Below are 20,289 nucleotides of genomic sequence, written 5' to 3'. Positions count from 1 at the left end.
ACTTGCCGATGACCGGTACCAGCGGTGTCAAGATCGGCCTCTGTGGAGGAGGCTCGTGAAGGACGCTACTGGGCAGTTGGAGGCAGTCGCCCTCCAACAACAACGGAGGGCGGAGGAGCGACGCTCAGAACAACGAGCGGAGCGCCGGGTGGCTAAAGCACAGCAGATTGGCACAGTAGGGGGCACAGGTGGTGCATCAGCCAGTCATCTCAGTCAGTCGACCCGTGGCACCTGGGTCTGCCCCGTGACCTCCTGCCAGCGGGCGTTCGACACTTCACGTGGCCTCAGGGTGCACATAGCCTGGCACAAGCGTCGTGGTGACGTCACCGTCACTTAGTGGCGAATGGCGGTTGTTGTTGTTGTGTACAGGTGTGTTTACAGGTGTGTGTGTGTACAGGTGTGTTTACAGGTGTGTGTGTACAGGTGTGTGTGTGTGTGTGCGGGCAAGGCTGCGATGGCTGGGTCATGTAGCCAGCATGCCCAGCCACCGCATGCCGAAACAGCTTTTGTTCGGCCGGATTGAGAGGGCTAAACGGGCGCGGCACGTGCTAGAGAAGAGATGGAGTGATGTGATACAGGAGGACGTGGAGCTGAGTGGACTTGCCGATGACTGGTACCAGCGGTGTCAAGATCGGCCTCTGTGGAGGAGGCTCGTGAAAGACGCTACTGGGCAGTTGGAGGTAGTCGCCCTCCAACAACAACGGAGGGCGGAGGAGCGACGCTCAGAACAACGAGCGGAGCGCCGGGTGGCTAAAGCACAGCAGGTTGGCACAGTAGGGGGCACAGGTGGTGCATCAGCCAGTCATCTCAGTCAGTCGACCCGTGGCACCTGGGTCTGCCCCGTGACCTCCTGCCAGCGGGCGTTCGACACTCCACGTGGTCTCAAGGTGCACATGGCCTGGCACAAGCGTCGTGGTGACGTCACCGCCACTTAGTGGCGAATGGCGGTTGTTGTTGTTGTGTGTGTGTGTACAGGGTGTGTGTGTGTGTAGTGTGTGTGTGTACAGGGGTGTGTGTGTGTACAGGTGTTTGTGTGTGTGAGGAGCGATAGTGTAGTGGTTAGCGCTACGCTGCGCTATGAACCCGGCGACCCGGGTTCGATTCCCGCTCACGGCCAACACCAGTGACGATTATCTGAACCGGTCCCGGGCCTCCCCTAGGTCGACTCAGCCTAAAATAAGTACCTGGTGCGATGTGTAGTAAACATCGCCACTAGGGAGACAAAGGCGGTCCGGCGTGGTGCTGGCCACCCACCCCCTCGTGTACCGTTCCGGCCTTCATAGGTGCTCGCTAACAGCACTTGCCCCTACAGTCTGTTACAGGCCATATGCGGGATCTATGTCTTTATCTTTGTGCGTGTGTACAGGTGTGTGTGTGTGTACAGGTGTGTGTGTGTGTACAGGTGTGTGTTTACAGGTGTGTGTGTACAGGTGTGTGTGTATGTGTGTACAGGTGCGTATATGTACAGGTGTGTGTACAGGTGTACACACACCGACCGCGGCTCGTTCGTGCCAGGCTAGGTGCACGCACCAGGCTCATGGCGGCCGGGTTGGTCTGATATCTCCATGGCGTAGAGTTTCCGGCCCTCCTGGCTGCGTCCGATGCTGTAGACTCGGGCAATGTCCGGACACTCGGCCTGGACCGCACGCATCAACTGAGACACACACAGACACACAGACACACACACACAGACACACAGTCACACACAGTCACACAGACACACAGACACATAGACACAGACACACAGTCACACACAGTCACACAGACACACAGACACATAGACACAGACACACAGACACACACACAGACACACACACAGTCACACACACAGAAACACTCACACAGACACACACACAGACACACACAGACACACACACAGACACACACACAGACACACAGTCACACACAGTCACACACAGTCACACAGACACAGACACACACACACAGTCACACACACACACAGACACACAGACACACACACACAGACACACAGTCACACACACACAGACACACACAGTCACACACAGACACACACACAGACACACACAGTCACACACAGACACACACACAGACACACACACAAACACACAGACACACACACACACACACAGTCACACACACACAGTCAAACACACACACAGACACACACAGTCACACACACACACAGTCACACACACAGACACACACACAGTCCCAAAAAGTCACACAGACACACAGACACACACACACACAGACACACAGTCACACACAGACACACAGACAGACACACACACACAGACACACAGACACACACACACAGACACACAGACACACACAGACACACACACAGACACACAAACACACACATACACACACAGACACACACACAGACACACAAAAACACAGACCGATGCACACAGTGAGACGGAGAGAGAGACACAAACACACAGACACTCACACAACAACACACAGACACACGCACAGACACACACAGACACACACAGTGAGACAGAGAAAGACACACACAGACCGACACACACACATGCACACACACACACACAGACTCACAAAGACACATGCACAAAGACAAAGATCCCCGTATAGCCTTTAACAGACTGTAGGGGCAAGTGCTGTTAGCGAACAGCACCACCACCACTCTGTACCACCACCACTCCTACACCACCACCACCACTCTGTGCCACCACCACTGTGAACCACCACCACCACTCAGCACCACCACCACCACTCTGCACCACCACCACCACCACTCTGCACCACCACCACCACTCTACACCACCACTCTGCACCACCACCACCACCCTGCACCACCACCACCACCACCCTGCACCACCACCACCACCACCACCCTGCACCACCACCACCACCACTCTGCACCACCACCACCACCACCACTCTGTACCACCACCACAACCACTCTGCACCACCACCACCACCACCACTCTCTAACGCACCCGACGCATGGAGTCGTAGTTGTGGTGCTGGAAGTCCAGGCGCAGGTCACGTGACTCAGCATCGCCCCGGGCAGCAGAGGAGGAAGAATCCTCGGCTGGGTCTGCCAGGAGGAGCGGTGGGACAACGGTCGACTCAGCCTCAAATAGTCTAACATCTCTGTGTTATGAATCTATGGGTCTCTGTGTGAGTGAGTCTATGGGTCTCTGTGTGAGTGAGTCTATGGGTCTCTGTGTGATGAGTCTATGGGTCTCTGTGTGAGTGAGTCTGTAGGTCTCTGTATGAGTGAGTCTATGGGTCTCTGTGTGAGTGAGTCTATGGGTCTCTGTATGAGTGAGTCTATGGGTCTCTGTGTGATGAGTCTATGGGTCTCTGTGTGATGAGTCTATGGGTCTCTGTGTGATGAGTCTATGGGTCTCTGTGTGAGTGAGTCTATGAGTCTCTGTGTGAGTCTACGTCTCTCACTCTCTCTGCCTGTATGAGTGAGTCTATGGGTCTCTGTATGAGTGAGTCTATGGGTCTCTGTATGAGTGAGTCTATGGGTCTCTGTATGAGTGAGTCTATGGGTCTCTGTATGAGTGAGTCTATGGGTCTCTGTGTGAGTGAGTCTATGGGTCTCTGTGTGAGTCTATGAGTCTCTGTGTGAGTGAGTCTATGGGTCTCTGTGTGGTGAGTCTGTGAGTCTCTGTGTGAGTCTATGAGTCTCTGTGTGAGTGAGTCTATGGGTCTCTGTGTGGTGAGTCTATGGGTCTCTGTGTGAGTCTATGAGACTCTGTGTGATGAGTCTATGGGTCTCTGTGTGAGTGAGTCTATGAGTTTCTGTGTGGTGAGTCTATGAGTCTCTGTGTGATGAGTCTATGGGTCTCTGTGTGGTGAGTCTATGGGTCTCTGTGTGATGAGTCTGTGGGTCTCTGTGTGGTGAGTCTGTGGGTCTCTGTGTGAGTCTGTGGGTCTCTGTGTGGTGAGTCTGTGGGTCTCTGTATGAGTGAGTCTGTGAGTCTCTGTGTAAGTCTATGAGTCTCTGTGTGGTGAGTCTGTGAGACTCTGTATGAGTGAGTCTATGGGTCTCTGTGTGAGTGAGTCTATGGGTCTCTGTGTGAGTGAGTCTATGGGTCTCTGTATGATTGAGTCTGTAGGTCTCTGTGTGAGTGAGTCTATGGGTCTCTGTGTGGTGAGTCTGTGAGTCTCTGTGTGAGTCTATGAGTCTCTGTGTGAGTGAGTCTATGGGTCTCTGTGTGGTGAGTCTGTGAGACTCTGTGTGAGTCTGTGAGTCTCTGTGTGAGTCTATGAGTCTCTGTGTGAGTCTGTGAGTCTCTGTGTGAGTCTATGGGTCTCTGTGTGAGTGAGTCTGTGGGTCTCTGTGTGAGTCTATGAGACTCTGTGTGAGTCTGTGAGTCTCTGTGTGAGTCTGTGGGTCTCTGTGTGGTGAGTCTGTGGGTCTCTGTGTGGTGAGTCTGTGAGTCTCTGTGTGAGTCTATGAGTCTCTGTGTGAGTGAGTCTATGGGTCTCTGTGTGGTGAGTCTGTGAGACTCTGTGTGAGTCTGTGAGTCTCTGTGTGAGTCTATGGGTCTCTGTGTGAGTGAGTCTATGAGTTTCTGTGTGGTGAGTCTATGAGTCTCTGTGTGATGAGTCTATGGGTCTCTGTGTGGTGAGTCTATGGGTCTCTGTGTGATGAGTCTGTGGGTCTCTGTGTGGTGAGTCTGTGGGTCTCTGTGTGAGTCTGTGGGTCTCTGTGTGGTGAGTCTGTGGGTCTCTGTATGAGTGAGTCTCTGTGTGAGTCTATGAGTCTCTGTGTGGTGAGTCTGTGAGACTCTGTATGAGTGAGTCTATGGGTCTCTGTGTGAGTGAGTCTATGGGTCTCTGTGTGAGTGAGTCTATGGGTCTCTGTATGAGTGAGTCTGTAGGTCTCTGTGTGAGTGAGTCTATGGGTCTCTGTGTGGTGAGTCTGTGAGTCTCTGTGTGAGTCTATGAGTCTCTGTGTGAGTGAGTCTATGGGTCTCTGTGTGGTGAGTCTGTGAGACTCTGTGTGAGTCTGTGAGTCTCTGTGTGAGTCTATGAGTCTCTGTGTGAGTCTGTGAGTCTCTGTGTGAGTCTATGGTCTCTGTGTGAGTGAGTCTGTGGGTCTCTGTGTGAGTCTATGAGACTCTGTGTGAGTCTGTGAGTCTCTGTGTGAGTCTGTGGGTCTCTGTGTGGTGAGTCTGTGGGTCTCTGTGTGGTGAGTCTGTGAGTCTCTGTGTGAGTCTATGAGTCTCTGTGTGAGTGAGTCTATGGGTCTCTGTGTGAGTCTATGAGACTCTGTGTGAGTCTATGAGTCTCTGTGTGAGTCTATGGGTCTCTGTGTGAGTCTATGAGACTCTGTGTGAGTCTATGAGTCTCTGTGTGAGTCTGTGGGTCTCTGTGTGAGTCTATGAGTCTCTGTGTGAGTCTATGAGACTCTGTGTGAGTCTATGAGTCTCTGTGTGAGTCTATGAGACTCTGTGTGAGTCTATGAGTCTCTGTGTGAGTCTATGGGTCTCTGTGTGAGTCTATGAGTCTCTGTGTGAGTCTATGAGTCTCTGTGTGAGTCTATGGGTCTCTGTGTGAGTCTATGAGACTCTGTGTGAGTCTATGAGTCTCTGTGTGAGTCTATGGGTCTCTGTGTGGTGAGTCTATGAGTCTCTGTGTGAGTCTATGAGTCTCTGTGTGAGTCTATGGGTCTCTGTGTGAGTCTATGGGTCTCTGTGTGAGTGAGTCTGTGGGTCTCTGTGTGAGTCTATGAGTCTCTGTGTGAGTCTATGGGTCTCTGTGTGAGTCTATGGGTCTCTGTGTGAGTGAGTCTGTGGGTCTCTGTGTGAGTCTATGAGTCTCTGTGTGAGTCTATGGGTCTCTGTGTGAGTCTATGGGTCTCTGTGTGAGTGAGTCTGTGGGTCTCTGTGTGAGTCTATGAGTCTCTGTGTGAGTCTATGAGACTCTGTGTGAGTCTATGAGTCTCTGTGTGAGTGAGTCTATGGGTCTCTGTGTGGTGAGTCTATGAGTCTCTGTGTGAGTCTATGAGCTCTGTGTGAGTCTATGGGTCTCTGTGTGAGTCTATGGGTCTCTGTGTGAGTGAGTCTGTGGGTCTCTGTGTGAGTCTATGAGTCTCTGTGTGAGTCTATGAGACTCTGTGTGAGTCTATGAGTCTCTGTGTGAGTGAGTCTATGGGTCTCTGTGTGGTGAGTCTATGAGTCTCTGTGTGAGTCTATGAGTCTCTGTGTGAGTCTATGGGTCTCTGTGTGAGTGAGTCTGTGGGTCTCTGTGTGAGTCTATGAGTCTCTGTGTGAGTCTACGTCTCTCTCTCTCTCTCTGCCTGTGTGAGTCTCCGCTTGAGTCGAGTTCGCGTACCCGCTACTGTGCATGCCAGCACCTCCATGCGCAGGCAAATCAGTCCGCCCGGGTGCCACGTGACGGGTAGGAGGCGAAGGAAGCGTGCGGGAGTCGGAGCCGGGAGGAGGTTCAACACCGGCGTGTCCTGGTCAGAGTTGCCCTGGAAAATCTACAGAGGCAGACAGAGAGAGGCGAGCACGTGTGAGCGTGTGAGTGAGTGAGTGTGTGAGTGGGTGAGTGGGTGAGTGAGTAGGTCAGTGGGTGAGTGGGTGAGTGAGTGAGTGGGTGGGTGAGTAGGTGGGTGGGGAGTAGGTGAGTGAGTGTGTGAGTGGGTGGGTGAGTGAGTGGGTGGGTGAGTAGGTGAGTGAGTGAGTGGGTGAGTGTGTGTGTGAGTGGGTGAGTGAGTGGGTGAGTGGGTGAGAGAGTGGGTGAGTGAGTGAGTGGGTGAGTGAGTGAGTGAGAGAGTGGGTGAGTGAGTGAGTGGGTGAGTGAGTGAGTGGGTGGGTGTGTGAGTGAGTGAGTGGGTGAGTGAGTGAGTGGGTGAGTGAGTGAGTGGGTGAGTGAGTGAGTGGGTGAGTGGGTGGGTGAGTGAGTGAGTGGGTGAGTGAGTGAGTGAGTGGGTGGGTGAGTGGGTGAGTGAGTGAGTGGGTGGGTGAGTGAGTGGGTGGGTGAGTGAGTGAGTGGGTGAGTGAGTGAGTGGGTGAGTGAGTGGGTGAGTAAGTGAGTGAGTGGGTGGGTGAGTGAGTGAGTGAGTGGGTGAGTGGGTGGATGAGTGAGTGAGTGAGTGGGTGAGTGGGTGAGTGAGTGGGTGAGTGAGTGGGTGAGTGTGTGAGTGGGTGAGTGTGTGAGTGAGTGGGTGAGTGTGTGAGTGAGTGAGTGGGTGAGTGTGTGAACGTGTGAGTGTGTGAGTGAGTGAGTGTGTGAGTGAGTGAGTGGGTGAGTGGGTGAGTGGGTGAGTGAGTGAGTGAGTGGGTGGGTGAGTGGGTGGGTGAGTGGGTGAGTGAGTGCGTGAGTGTGTGAGTGAGTGGGTGGGTGAGTGAGTGAGTGTGTGAGTATGTGAGTGAGTGGGTGAGTGTGTGGGTGAGTGAGTGAGTGTGTGAGTGAGTGGGTGAGTGAGTGTGTGAGTGGGTGAGTGGGTGAGTGAGTGGGTGAGTGGGTGAGTGAGTGGGTGAGTGCGTGAGTGGGTGAGTGTGTGGGTGAGTGAGTGAGTGTGTGAGTGAGTGGGTGAGTGAGTGTGTGAGTGGGTGAGTGGGTGAGTGGGTGAGTGAGTGGGTGAGTGGGTGAGTGAGTGGGTGAGTGCGTGAGTGGGTGAGTGAGTGGGTGAGTGGGTGAGTGAGTGAGTGGGTGAGTGGGTGAGTGGGTGAGTGGGTGGGTGAGTGGGTGGGTGGGTGAGTGGGTGGGTGAGTGGGTGGGTGAGTGGGTGGGTGGGTGAGTGGGTGGGTGAGTGGGTGGGTGGGTGGGTGAGTGGGTGGGTGAGTGGGTGGGTGAGTGGGTGGGTGGGTGGGTGAGTGGGTGGGTGGGTGGGTGGGTGAGTGGGTGGGTGGGTGAGTGGGTGGGTGGGTGGGTGAGTGGGTGGGTGAGTGGGTGGGTGAGTGGGTGGGTGAGTGGGTGGGTGGGTGAGTGAGTGTGTGAGTATGTGAGTGAGTGGGTGAGTGAGTGAGTGAGTGTGTGAGTGAGTGAGTGTGTGAGTGAGTGGGTGAGTGTGTGGGTGAGTGGGTGAGTGTGTGAGTGAGTGGGTGAATGAGTGAGTGAGTGGGTGAGTGTGTGAGTGAGTGAGTGTGTGAGTGAGTGAGTGAGTGTGTGAGTGGGTGAGTGGGTGAGTGGGTGGGTGGGTGGGTGAGTGGGTGGGTGAGTGGGTGGGTGAGTGAGTGGGTGGGTGAGTGGATGGGTGGGTGGGTGAGTGGGTGGGTGGGTGAGTGGGTGGGTGGGTGAGTGGGTGGGTGAGTGGGTGGGTGGGTGAGTGGGTGAGTGGGTGGGTGAGTGGGTGGGTGAGTGGGTGGGTGGGTGGGTGAGTGAGTGGGTGGGTGAGTGGGTGGGTGGGTGGGTGAGTGGGTGAGTGGGTGGGTGAGTGGTTGGGTGAGTGGGTGGGTGGGTGGGTGAGTGGGTGGGTGGGTGGGTGAGTGGGTGGGTGGGTGAGTGGGTGGGTGGGGGCTGGGTGAGTGGGTGGGTGGGTGAGTGGGTGGGTGGGTGAGTGGGTGGGTGGGTGAGTGGGTGGGTGGGTGATTGACTTTTCCGCAGCTGTCCCACGTGACGGAGTCGTTGCTCAGCTGCACCTTGAAGGACGTCACCCAGTGGGACCTGAAACCAACAACAACAACTACACTCTGTGTGCATGTATGTGTGTGTGTGACTGTGTGTGTGTATGTGTGTGTGTATGTGTGTGTGTATGTGTGTCTGTGTGTATGTGTGTCTGTGTGTGTGTATGTGTGTCACTGTGTGTGTGTGTCACTGTGTGTGTGTGTGTCACTGTGTGTGTGTGTCACTGTGTGTGTGTGTCACTGTGTGTGTGTGTGTGTCAATTGGCGGAGCCAGGAGATTGAATACCTACCCTCGGGGCTACTCCAGAAACAACGAAAAGCCACTACGGGTGGCCACGTGGAATGTTCGAACGCTCACTGCAGAGGAGAGGCTGCCACTCCTCTGTCGGGAGCTGGACCGGTACCGCCTGGATCTATGCGGTATTCAGGAGGTCCGGTGGACCGGCTCTGGCTCCTGCCACCATGAGGGGTGGACAGTCCTCTACTCGGGGCAGCAGACTGCCAAACAACAGGGTGTGGGTCTTCTTTTGAACAAAAGAATGAAGGGGGCGTGGGAGCGTGGCGGTGAGGTGTGGGAAGCTGTAAGCCCCAGGCTACTTTGGGCTCGCCTTCCCATCAACCGGAGGCGAGGAATGGTGGTCGTGGTTACTTATGCCCCCACCGAAGATGAACATCCGTGGAGGGATGCAGGCAAAGCCGATGAGTCAGATGCCTTCTATGACCTCCTGTCACAGGTGCTGGCTAAAGTGGCCCCTCGGGATAGAGTCATCATGTTGGGTGACTTCAATGCCCGAGTTGGTCATGATACTGGCACCTGGTCTGGAGTGATTGGAGGGCATGGGCCAGATCAGCTCAATAACAACGGTAGGAGGCTGCTAGATTTTTGTGCAGCCCATGGGCTTGTAATTACCAACACGCTGTTCCGGCATCGGCGCATCCACACAACATCATGGATGCATGCCGGGTCCAAGCAAGAACATCTGCTGGACTACATAGTGACGGACCAGCGAATGCGAGCCCATGTCCTTGACACCAGGACCTACCGTGGAGCTGATCTGCCCTCTGACCATCGACTAGTCATCTGTAAGATGCGCCTGCCATTCTTCCACTCCGGTGGTGGGTGTACACCCAGGACCCCATTCCAACCTAAAGTGGCCTGGTCTCAGTTATCTGATGAAAGTTGCAAGCGAGAATTTCATCATCGCTTGCGGCTGGGATTGGCATCGTCCCCGACTCCTCCTGATGTCGAGGGTAAATGGGCGAGGTTTAGGACTGTGACTCATGCAGCTGCAATGGCTGCTTTGGGTACGCGGTCCAGACCTCCCCAGACACCCTGGATGACAGAGGAGTTGTTCACGATGGTTGAGAAAAAGCGACAGGCCCACTGTCATCGGCTACAGAATCCCACGTCAGAGAATGAGGAGGCTTACCGCAGCCTTCGCTCGGAGGTTCGGAGAGCCGTGAGGCGCTGCAAGGATGGGTGGTGGTCGCGGGTTGCTGAGGAGATGGAGTCTGCCTCAGTGGCCCCTGATCACAAATCTCTATTTAACTCCATCAAAAAAGTAACCTGCAGCGCCACACCTATTACCATCATTAGGGGAAAAAACGGTGATCCAATTTCCGACCCCCAGGAACAGGTTCGCAGATTTGCTGAGCATTTCTGTGAGGTCCTGGGGGAGGGAAAATCCCTCAGCCAGGAAAACATCGTGGCACAAAGTGAGGATGACCCTGCTGAGGCTGCGGTGCCTCAAATATTGGATGAAGTCACCCCCTGTGAGTGGCTGGCTGAGGTGCCATCTGCTGAGGAAGTATTTAAGGCGATCCGGAGTCTGAGACCAGGAAAGGCAGCGGGCAGAGATGATCTCCCAAGCGAAATGCTGAGGGAGGGTGGCGTTTGTGCACAGACTGCCCTATATGACATCATAACAACAGTCTGGACCACTGGACGGGTTCCGCAGGATTGGAAGGATGCCCTGGTGGTCCCCCTTTTTAAGAAGGGGGACCGCACAGACTGTAACAACTACAGGGGCATCTCACTCCTCAGTGTGCCGGGAAAGGTCCTGGCAAGGATTATTCAGCATCGCCTTGCCAGGCACGCTGAGGAGAGGCTTGCGGAGCCCCAATGCGGTTTCAGGAAAGGGCGGTCCTGCACAGATGCCATATTTTCTGTCCGTCTGCTACAGCAGAGGTGTAGGGAATTCCAACAAGACCTACATCTCTGCTTTATTGACCTGGTCAAGGCCTATGATACCATCAGTAGGCCTGGGCTCTGGGTCGTTCTTCGTGCTTTTGGAGTACCTGACCCTCTGCTCACGATCATTAAGGACCTTCATGATGGTGAGCGGGCCCGGGTAAAACTGCGTGGCCGGGAGTCAGAGCCATTCCCTGTGCACCTTGGGGTGCGACAGGGATTTCCTCTGGCTCCCACATTATTTAACATCTATTTTGACCACGTAGTTCGTGAGGCCTTCAATAGCTGCACCGGGGGAATCTCCATGTGGTACAGATATAATGGGAGGCTAATCGATGCCCGGGTGCGGTCAAGGGATGGCTCCCTATTGCTCAACCACGTTATGTATGCTGATGATTTGGTAATAGCTGCTCAGTCAGAGGAGGAGTTGGAGATGCTGCTGCTGAGACTGGAGCGTGCCACTAAGAGGTGGGGCCTTACCATCAGCCCCACCAAAACTAATCACCTGCCTGGGTATTTTGTACCATTGGACACTCCACCCCCACAACTCCCAATCGGTGATGGGGCTGTTGTGGAGAGAGTGGAGAGTTTCCCATACCTGGGCAGTGTGCTTATGACTGGCTCCAGTTTAACAGCAGAGGTCTCACTCCGAATCGGTCGAGCGGCAATATCTTTTCATCGGTTGCATAACGCTGTGTGGAAGCTACCTGGTCTGTCGCTCCGCACTAAGCTTCAGGTCTTCTCGGCCACGGTCATTCCCTTCCTTCTCTACGCTTGCGAAACGTGGACCCCCCTAATGGAACATCTTCGCCGGTTAGAAACATTTAGGCTGGCCTGCCTACGATCCATCCTGGGTTTAACCAGACTGGATTGTGTGAGGAGCTCACAAATCCTTGAAAGATCTGGGCAGGGTCCCATCGGTGAGCTCCTCCGCCAGGCAAGGCTGCGATGGCTGGGTCATGTAGCCCGCATGCCCAGCCACCGCATGCCGAAACAGCTTTTGTTTGGCCGGATTGAGGGGGCTAAGCGGGCGTGGCACGGGCTAGAGAAGAGATGGAGTGATGTGGTACAGGAGGACGTGGAGCTGAGTGGACTTGCCGATGACTGGTACCAGCGGTGTCAAGATCGGCCTCTGTGGAGGAGGCTCGTGAAGGACGCTACTGGGCAGTTGGAGGCAGTCGCCCTCCAACAACAACGGAGGGCGGAGGAGTGACGCTCACAACAGCGAGCGGAGCGCCGGGTGGCTAAAGCACAGCAGGTTGGCACAGTAGGGGGCACAGGTGGTGCATCAGCCAGTCATCTCAGTCAGTCGACCCGTGGCACCTGGGTCTGCCCTGTGACCTCCTGCCAGCGGGCGTTCGACACTTCACGTGGCCTCAGGGTGCACATAGCCTGGCACAAGCGTCGTGGTGACGTCACCACCACTTAGTGGCGAATGGCGGTTGTTGTTGTTGTTGTTGGTGGTGATGGTGGTGGTGGTGGTGGACGACTCACGACCAGATGGACGCTCGCCCCTGGGTGATGAGGCCGGTGAAGGTGACGAGTCGACCGGCGTCCACCTGCAGCCACTGCTGGGAGTCGTTGAAGGCGGCGCACCAAGCGCCGTCAAACTCGTCACCATCCTCAATACCAGACTAGACACACACACAGAGATACACACACACACAGAGATACACACACACACACAGATACATACACACAGATACACACACAGATACACACTCACACACACAGATACACACACACACACAGATACACACACACAGATACACACACAGATACACACACACAGATACACACACACAGATACACACACACACAGATACACACACAGATACACACACACACAGATACACACACACAGATACACACACACACAGATACACACACATACAAACACAGATACATACACACACACACACAGATACACACACACACAGATACACACACACAGATACACACACACAGATACACACACAGATACACAGAGATACACACAGATACACACACACACAGATACACACACATACAAACACAGATACATACACACACACACATACAAACACAGATACATACACACACACACACAGATACACACACACAGATACACACACACAGATACACACATACACACACAGAGAGATACACACACAGATACACAAACACATACACACACAGAAACACACACAGATACACGCAGATACACACACACAGACAGATACACACACACAGATACACACACACACACAGAGATACACACACACACAGATACACACACACAGAGATACACACACACATACACACACAGATACACACACAGATACACAAACACATACACACACAGATACACACACACACAGAGATACACACACAGATACACACACATACACACACAGATACATACACACATACACACACACATATACACACACAGAGAGATACACACACACAGATACACAAAGATACACACAAACATACACACACACACAGACACACACACACAGATATACACACACATACACACACAGATACATACACACAGATACACACACATACAAACACAGATACATACACACACACATACAAACACAGATACATACACACACACAGATACACACATACAGATACACACACACAGATACACACACACATACACACACAGAGAGATACACACACAGATACACAAACACATAAACACACAGAAACACACACAGATACACACAGATAGACACACACAGACAGATACACACACACACAGATACACACACACACACAGAGATACACACACACACACACAGATACACACACACAGAGATACACACACACATACACACACACAGATACACACACACAGATACACAAACACATACACACACAGATACACACACACACACAGAGATACACACACAGATACACACACACATACACACACAGATACATACACACATACACACACACATATACACACACACACAGAAAGATACACACACACAGATACACAAAGATACACACACACATACACACACAGACACATACACACAGATACACACACACAGATACACACACACACAGACACACACACAGATACACACACACACACAGATACACACACAGATACACACAGATACATACAACAACAACCGCCATTCGCCACTAAGTGGCGGTGACGTCACCACGACGCTTGTGCCAGGCTATGTGCACCGTGAGGCCACGTGAAGTGTCGAACGCCCGCTGGCAGGAGGTCACGGGGCAGACCCAGGTGCCACGGGTCGACTGACTGAGATGACTGGCTGATGCACCACCTGTGCCCCCTACTGTGCCAACCTGCTGTGCTTTAGCCACCCGGCGCTCCCCTCGTTGTTGTGAGCGTCGCTCCTCCGCCCTCCGTTGTTGTTGGAGGGCGACTGCCTCCAACTGCCCAGTAGCATCCTTCACGAGCCTCCTCCACAGAGGCCGATCTTGACACCGCTGGTACCAGTCATCGGCAAGTCCACTCAGCTCCACGTCCTCCTGTACCACATCACTCCATCTCTTCTCTAGCCCGTGCCGCGCCCGCTTAGCCCCCTCAATCCGGCCAAACAAAAGCTGTTTCGGCATGCGGTGGCTGGGCATGCGGGCTACATGACCCAGCCATCGCAGCCTAGCCTGCCGGAGGAGCTCACCGATGGGACCCTGCCCAGATCTTTCAAGGATTTGTGAGCTCCTCACACAATCCAGTCTGGTTAAACCCAGGATGGATCGTAGGCAGGCCAGCCTAAATGTTTCTAACCGGCGAAGATGTTCCATTAGGGGGGTCCACGTTTTGCAAGCGTAGAGAAGGGAGGGAATGACCGTGGCCGAGAAGACCTGAAGCTTAGTGCGGAGCGACAGACTAGGTAGCTTCCACACAGCGTTACGCAACCGATGAAAAGATATTGCCGCTCGACTGATTTAGAGTGAGACCTCTGCTGTTCAACTGGAGCCAGTCATAAGCACACTGCCCAGGTATGGGAAACTCTCCACTCTCTCCACAACTGCCCCATCACCGATTGGGATTTGTGGGGGTGGAGTGTCCGATGGTACAAAATACCCAGGCAGGTGCTTAGTTTTGGTGGAGCTGATGGTAAGGCCCCAACTCTTAGTGGCACGCTCCAGTCTCAGCAGCAGCGTCTCCAACTCCTCCTCTGAATGAGCAGCTATGACCAAATCATCGGCATACATAACGTGGTTGAGCAATAGGAGCCATCCCTTGACCGCACCCGGGCATCGATCAGCTTCCCATTATATCTGTACCAAATGGAGATTCCCCCGGTACAGCTATTTAAGGCTTCACAAACTACATGGTCAAAATAGATGTTAAATAATGTCGGAGCCAGAGGACATCCCTGTCGCACCCCAAGGTGTACAGGGAATGGCTCTGACTCCCGGCCACATAGTTTTACCCCGGCCCGCTCACCATCATGAAGGTCCTTAATGATCGTGAGCAGAGGGTCAGGGACTCCAAAAGCACGAAGAACAACCCAGAGGCCAGGCCTACTGATGGTATCATAGGACTTGACCAGGTCAATAAAGCAGAGATGTAGGTCTTGCTGGAATTCCCTACACCTCTGCTGTAGCAGACGGACAGAAAACATGGCATCTGTGAGGACCGCCCTTTCCTGAAACCACATTGGGGCTCTACAAGCCTCTCCTCAGCATGCCTGGCAAGGCGATGTTGAATAATCCTTTGCCAGGACCTTTCCCGGCACACTGAGGAGTGAGATGCCCCTGAAGTTGTTACAGTCTGTGCGGTCCCCCTTCTTAAAGAGGGAGACCACCAGGGCATCCTTCCAATCCTGTGGAACCCATCCAGTGGTCCAGACTGTTGTTATGATGTCATATAGGGCAGTCTATGCACAAACGCCACCATCCCTCAGCATTTCGCTTGGGAGATCATCTCTGCCCGTTGCCTTTCCTGGTCTCAGACTCTGGATCACCTTCAGTACTTCCTCAACAGATGGCACCTCAGCCAGCCACTCACAGGGGGTGACTTCTTCCAATATTTGAGGACCAGCAGCCTCAGCAGGGTCATCCTCACTTTGTGCCACGATGTTTTCCTGGCTGAGGGATTTTCCCTCCCCCAAGACATCATATAAATGCTCAGCAAATCTGCAAACCTGTTCCTGGGGGTCGGAGATTGGATCACCGTTTTTTCCCCTAATGATGGTAATAGGTATGGCGCTGCAGGTTACTTTTTTGATGGAGTTAAATAGAGATTTGTGATCGCGGGCCACTGAGGCAGACTCCATCTCCTCAGAAACCCGCGACCACCACCCATCCTTGCAGCGCCTCACGGTTCTCCGAACCTCCGAGCAAAGGCTGCGGTAAGCCTCCTCATTCTCTGATGTGGGATTCTGTAGCCGATGACAGTGGGCCTGTCGCTTTTTCTCAACCATCCTGAATACCTCTGTCAGCCAGGGTCTCTGGGGAGGTCTGGACCACGTACCCAAAGCAGCCATTGCAGCTGCATGAGTTACAGTCCCAAACCTCGCCCATTTACCCTCGACATCAGGAGGAGTGGGGGACGATGCCAATCCCAGCCGCAAGCGATGGTGAAATTCTCGCTTGCAACTTTCATCAGATAACTGAGACCACGCCACTTTATGTTGGAATGGGGTCCTGGGTGTACACCCACCACCGGAGTGGAAGAATGGCAGGCGCATCTTACAGATGACTAGTCGATGGTCAGAGGGCAGATCAGCTCCACGGTAGTTGCTGGTGTCAAGGAGATGGGCTCGCATCCGCTGGTCCGTCACTATGTAGTCCAGCAGATGTTCTTGCTTGGACCCGGCATGCATCCATGATGTTGTGTGGATGCGCCGATGCCGGAACAGCGTGTTGGTAATTACGAGCCCATGGGCTGCTCAAAAATCTAGCAGCCTCCTACCGTTGTTATTGAGCTGATCTGGCCCATGCCCTCCCATCACTCCAGACCAGGTGCAAGCATCATGACCAACTCGGGAATTGAAGTCACCCAACAAGACGACTCTATCCCGAGGGGCCACTTTAGCCAGCACCTGTGACAGGAGGTCATAGAAGGCATCTGACTCATCGGCTTTGCCTGCATCCCTCCACGGATGTTCGTCTTCGGTGGCGGCATAAGTAACCACGACCACCACTCCTCACCTCTGGTTGATGGGAAGGCGAGCCCAAAGTAGCCTGGGGCTTACAGCTTCCCACACCTCACCGCCACGCTCCCACGCCCCCTTCATTCTTTTGTTCAAAAGAAGAGCCACACCCTGTTGTTTGGCAGTCTGCTTCCCCGAGTAGAGGACTGTCCACCCCTCATGGTGGCAGGAGCCAGAACCGGTTCACCGGACCTCCTGAATGCCACAGAGATCCAGGCGGTACCGGTCCAGCTCCCGACAGAGGAGTGGCAGTCTCTCCTCCGCAGTGAGCATTCGAACATTCCGCGTGGCCATCCGTAGTGGCTTTTCGTTGTTTCTGGAGAAGCCCCGAGGGTAAAGATTCAATCTCCTGGCTCCGCCAATTGGGGTTTGGCCAGGAGACGTCATAGATGCCTGTCCCCCCGGGGCCTCCGGCACAAGCTTATTAGTTACATATTTAAGTCGTGATTTAGTGGTAATTAATTGAAGGTGGAGGGGTTACCAGCCCCTCGCACCCGTCCAGAGCCCCCGTTTAGCCACTGTGGTGGACACAGACGCCATGAGGGGAGGAGCCAATCGGAATTGGCCCTCCCCCCACAGCACTGTCCACGACAGAGTTGCCCACACAGAAACACAAAGACAAAGATCCCCCATATAGCCTTGACAGACTGTAGGAGCAAGTGCTGTTAGCGAGCACCTATGAAGGCCGGAACGGTACACGAGGGGGTGGGTGGCCAGCACCACGCCCGACCGCCTTTGTCTCCCTAGTGGCAATGTTTACACACCACACCAGGTACTCATTTGAGGCTGAGTCGACCTAGGGGAGGCCCGGGACCGGTTCAGATAATCGTCACTGGTGTTGGCCGTGAGCGGGAATCGAACCTGGGTCGCCAGGTTCATAGCGCAGCGCGCTAACCGCTACACTATCGCTCCCCACAGAAACACACACACAGATACACACACACCCAGTTACATACATTCACAGACTGAGTGAGTAACTGAGTTAGCGAGTGAGTGACTGAGTGAGTGAGTGAGTGACTGAGTGAGTGAGTGACTGAGTGGATGAGTGACCCACTGACCGACTGAGCAACTGAGTGACTGAGTGACTGAGTGACCGACTGAGTGATCGACTGAGTGACCGACTGAGTGATCGACTGAGTGACCGATTAAGCGTCTGAGTCACTGAGTGACTGAGTGAGTCACTGAGTGACTGAGTGAGTGACTGAGTGAGCGAGTGAGTAACTGAGTGAGTGAGTGACTCAGTGACCGACCAAGTGAGTGACCGACTAAGCGACTGAGCCACTGAGTGATTGACTGAGTGACTGAGTGAGTAACTGAGTGAGCGAGTGAGTAACTGAGTGAGTGAGTGACTCAGTGACTGACTAAGTGAGTGACCGACTGAGCCACTGAGTGACTGACTGAGTGACTGAGTGAATGAGTGAGTAATTGAATGAGTGACTGAGTGACTGACTGAGCGAGTGAGTAACTGAGTGAGTGACTGAGTGACTGAGTGACTGAGTGACCGACTGAGTGACTGACTAAGCGAATGAGCCACTGAGTCACTGAGTGACCAAGTGAGTGACCGACTGAGTGACTGACTGAGTGACTGAGTGAGCGAGTGAGTAACTGAGTGAGTGAGTGACTGAGTGACTGACTGAGCGAGTGAGTAACTGAGTGAGTGAGTAACTGAGTAAGTGACTGGGTGAGTGACCGACTGAGTGACTGACTGAGTCACTGAGTGACTGACTGAGTGACTGAGTGAGCGAGTGAGTAACTGAGTGAGTGAGTGACCGAGTGAGTGAGTGAGTGACTGAGTGACTGACTGAGCGAGTGAGTAACTGAGTGAGTGAGTGACTGAGTGACCGACTGAATCACTGACTAAGTGACTGAGCCACTGAGTCACTGAGCGACCAAGTGAGTGACCGACTGAGTGACTGACTGAGTGACTGAGTGACTGACTGAGTGACTTACTTAGTGACTGAGTGACTGACTGAGTGAGTGACTGACTGAGTGACTGAGTGACTGACTGAGTGACTGAGTGACTGAATGAGTAACTGAGTGAGCGAGTGAGTAAGTGACTGAGTGACTGACTGAGTGACTGAGTGACTGACTGAGTGACTGAGTGAGCGAGTGAGTAAGTGACTGAGTGACCGACTGACTGAGTGACTGAGTGACTGACTGAGTGACTGAGTGGCTGAGTGAGCGAGTGAGTAAGTGACTGAGTGACCGACTGACTGAGTGACTGAGTGACTGAGTGACTGACTGAGTGACTGAGTGGCTGAGTGAGCGAGTGAGTCAGTGACTGAGTGACCGACTGACTGAGTGACTGAGTGACTGACTGAGTGACTGAGTGACTGAGTGACTGACTGACTGACTGAGTGACTGAGTGGCTGAGTGAGCGAGTGAGTAAGTGACTGAGTGACCGACTGACTGAGTGACTGAGTGACTGACTGAGTGACTGAGTGACTGAGTGACTGAGTGGCTGAGTGAGCGAGTGAGTAAGTGACTGAGTGACCGACTGACTGAGTGACTGAGTGACTGACTGAGTGACTGAGTGACTGAGTGACTGAGTGACTGAGTGACTGAGTGGCTGAGTGAGCGAGTGAGTAAGTGACTGAGTGACCGACTGACTGAGTGACTGAGTGACTGACTGAGTGACTGAGTGACTGACTGAGTGATTGAGTGAGCGAGTCGCCCCAGGGGGAGCAAGGAGAACCTGGATGTTGAGGCGTCCTCTATGAGCCCCGAGCCCGAACCGTTCGGCGCTGGAGCTTCTCAACTGCGCGTCCTCCACGCCCAGTGACTCCAGCCCCAGAGGTGGACACTCCAAGCCTGCAACCACAACACCTGGGTTCGAGCCCTGTCTCTGGGTATCTCTCTGTCTCTCTGTGGGGTCACAGCAGCCGTGTCAGAGACACTGAGAGTCTGGGTTTACTACAACTACTATCAAAATCCTCACTGTCACCCCCTGTGTCACTACTACAACTACTATCACTATCCCTACTGTCACCCCCTGTGTCACTACTACAACTACTATCAATTTCCCTACTGTCACCCCCTGTGTCACTACTACAACTACTATCAATATCCCTACTGTCACCCCCTGTATCACTACTACAACTACTATCAATATCCCTACTGTCAACCCCTGTGTCACTACTACAACTACTATCAATATCCCCACTGTCACCCCCTGTATCACTACTACAACTACTATCAATATCCCCACTGTCACCCCCTGTGTCACTGCTACAACTACTATCAATATCCCTACTGTCACCCCCTGTGTCACTACTACTATCAATATCCCTACTGTCACCCCCTGTGTCACTACTACAACTACTATCAATATCCCTACTGTCACCCCCTGTGTCACTACTACAACTACTATCACTATCCCTACTGTCACCCCCTGTGTCACTAC

At 53.5% G+C, this 20,289-nt stretch overlaps 1 protein-coding gene across 1 annotated transcript in view; it reads right to left on the bottom strand.

Moving 5' to 3' along the window:
• LOC142908119 (putative carboxypeptidase X1) overlaps positions 1-20,289 on the bottom strand; it is a gene marked incomplete at its 3' end in the record, with an annotated part of 62,024 nt that overhangs the window by 29,684 nt on the left and 12,051 nt on the right. Inside the window, exons 3-8 of the mRNA XM_076058379.1 lie at positions 19,582-19,697; positions 12,235-12,374; positions 8,520-8,589; positions 6,310-6,460; positions 2,952-3,052; positions 1,531-1,654 (exon numbers count right to left, since the gene is read on the bottom strand). Of these exons, the coding sequence (XP_075914494.1) occupies positions 1,531-1,654; positions 2,952-3,052; positions 6,310-6,460; positions 8,520-8,589; positions 12,235-12,374; positions 19,582-19,697 (702 nt within the window). The remainder of the gene's footprint in view (positions 1-1,530; positions 1,655-2,951; positions 3,053-6,309; positions 6,461-8,519; positions 8,590-12,234; positions 12,375-19,581; positions 19,698-20,289) is intronic.

The sequence above is a fragment of the Petromyzon marinus genome, assembly GCF_048934315.1.
Source record: "Petromyzon marinus isolate PM22_M1 ecotype Great Lakes invasive population chromosome 70 unlocalized genomic scaffold, UKy_Petmar_22M1.pri1.0 chr70_unloc.4, whole genome shotgun sequence".
NCBI classification, from domain to species: Eukaryota; Metazoa; Chordata; class Hyperoartia; order Petromyzontiformes; family Petromyzontidae; genus Petromyzon; species Petromyzon marinus.
The sequence above is the reverse complement of the archived record's forward strand: the minus strand, read 5'-3'. Positions and strand labels throughout refer to the sequence as shown.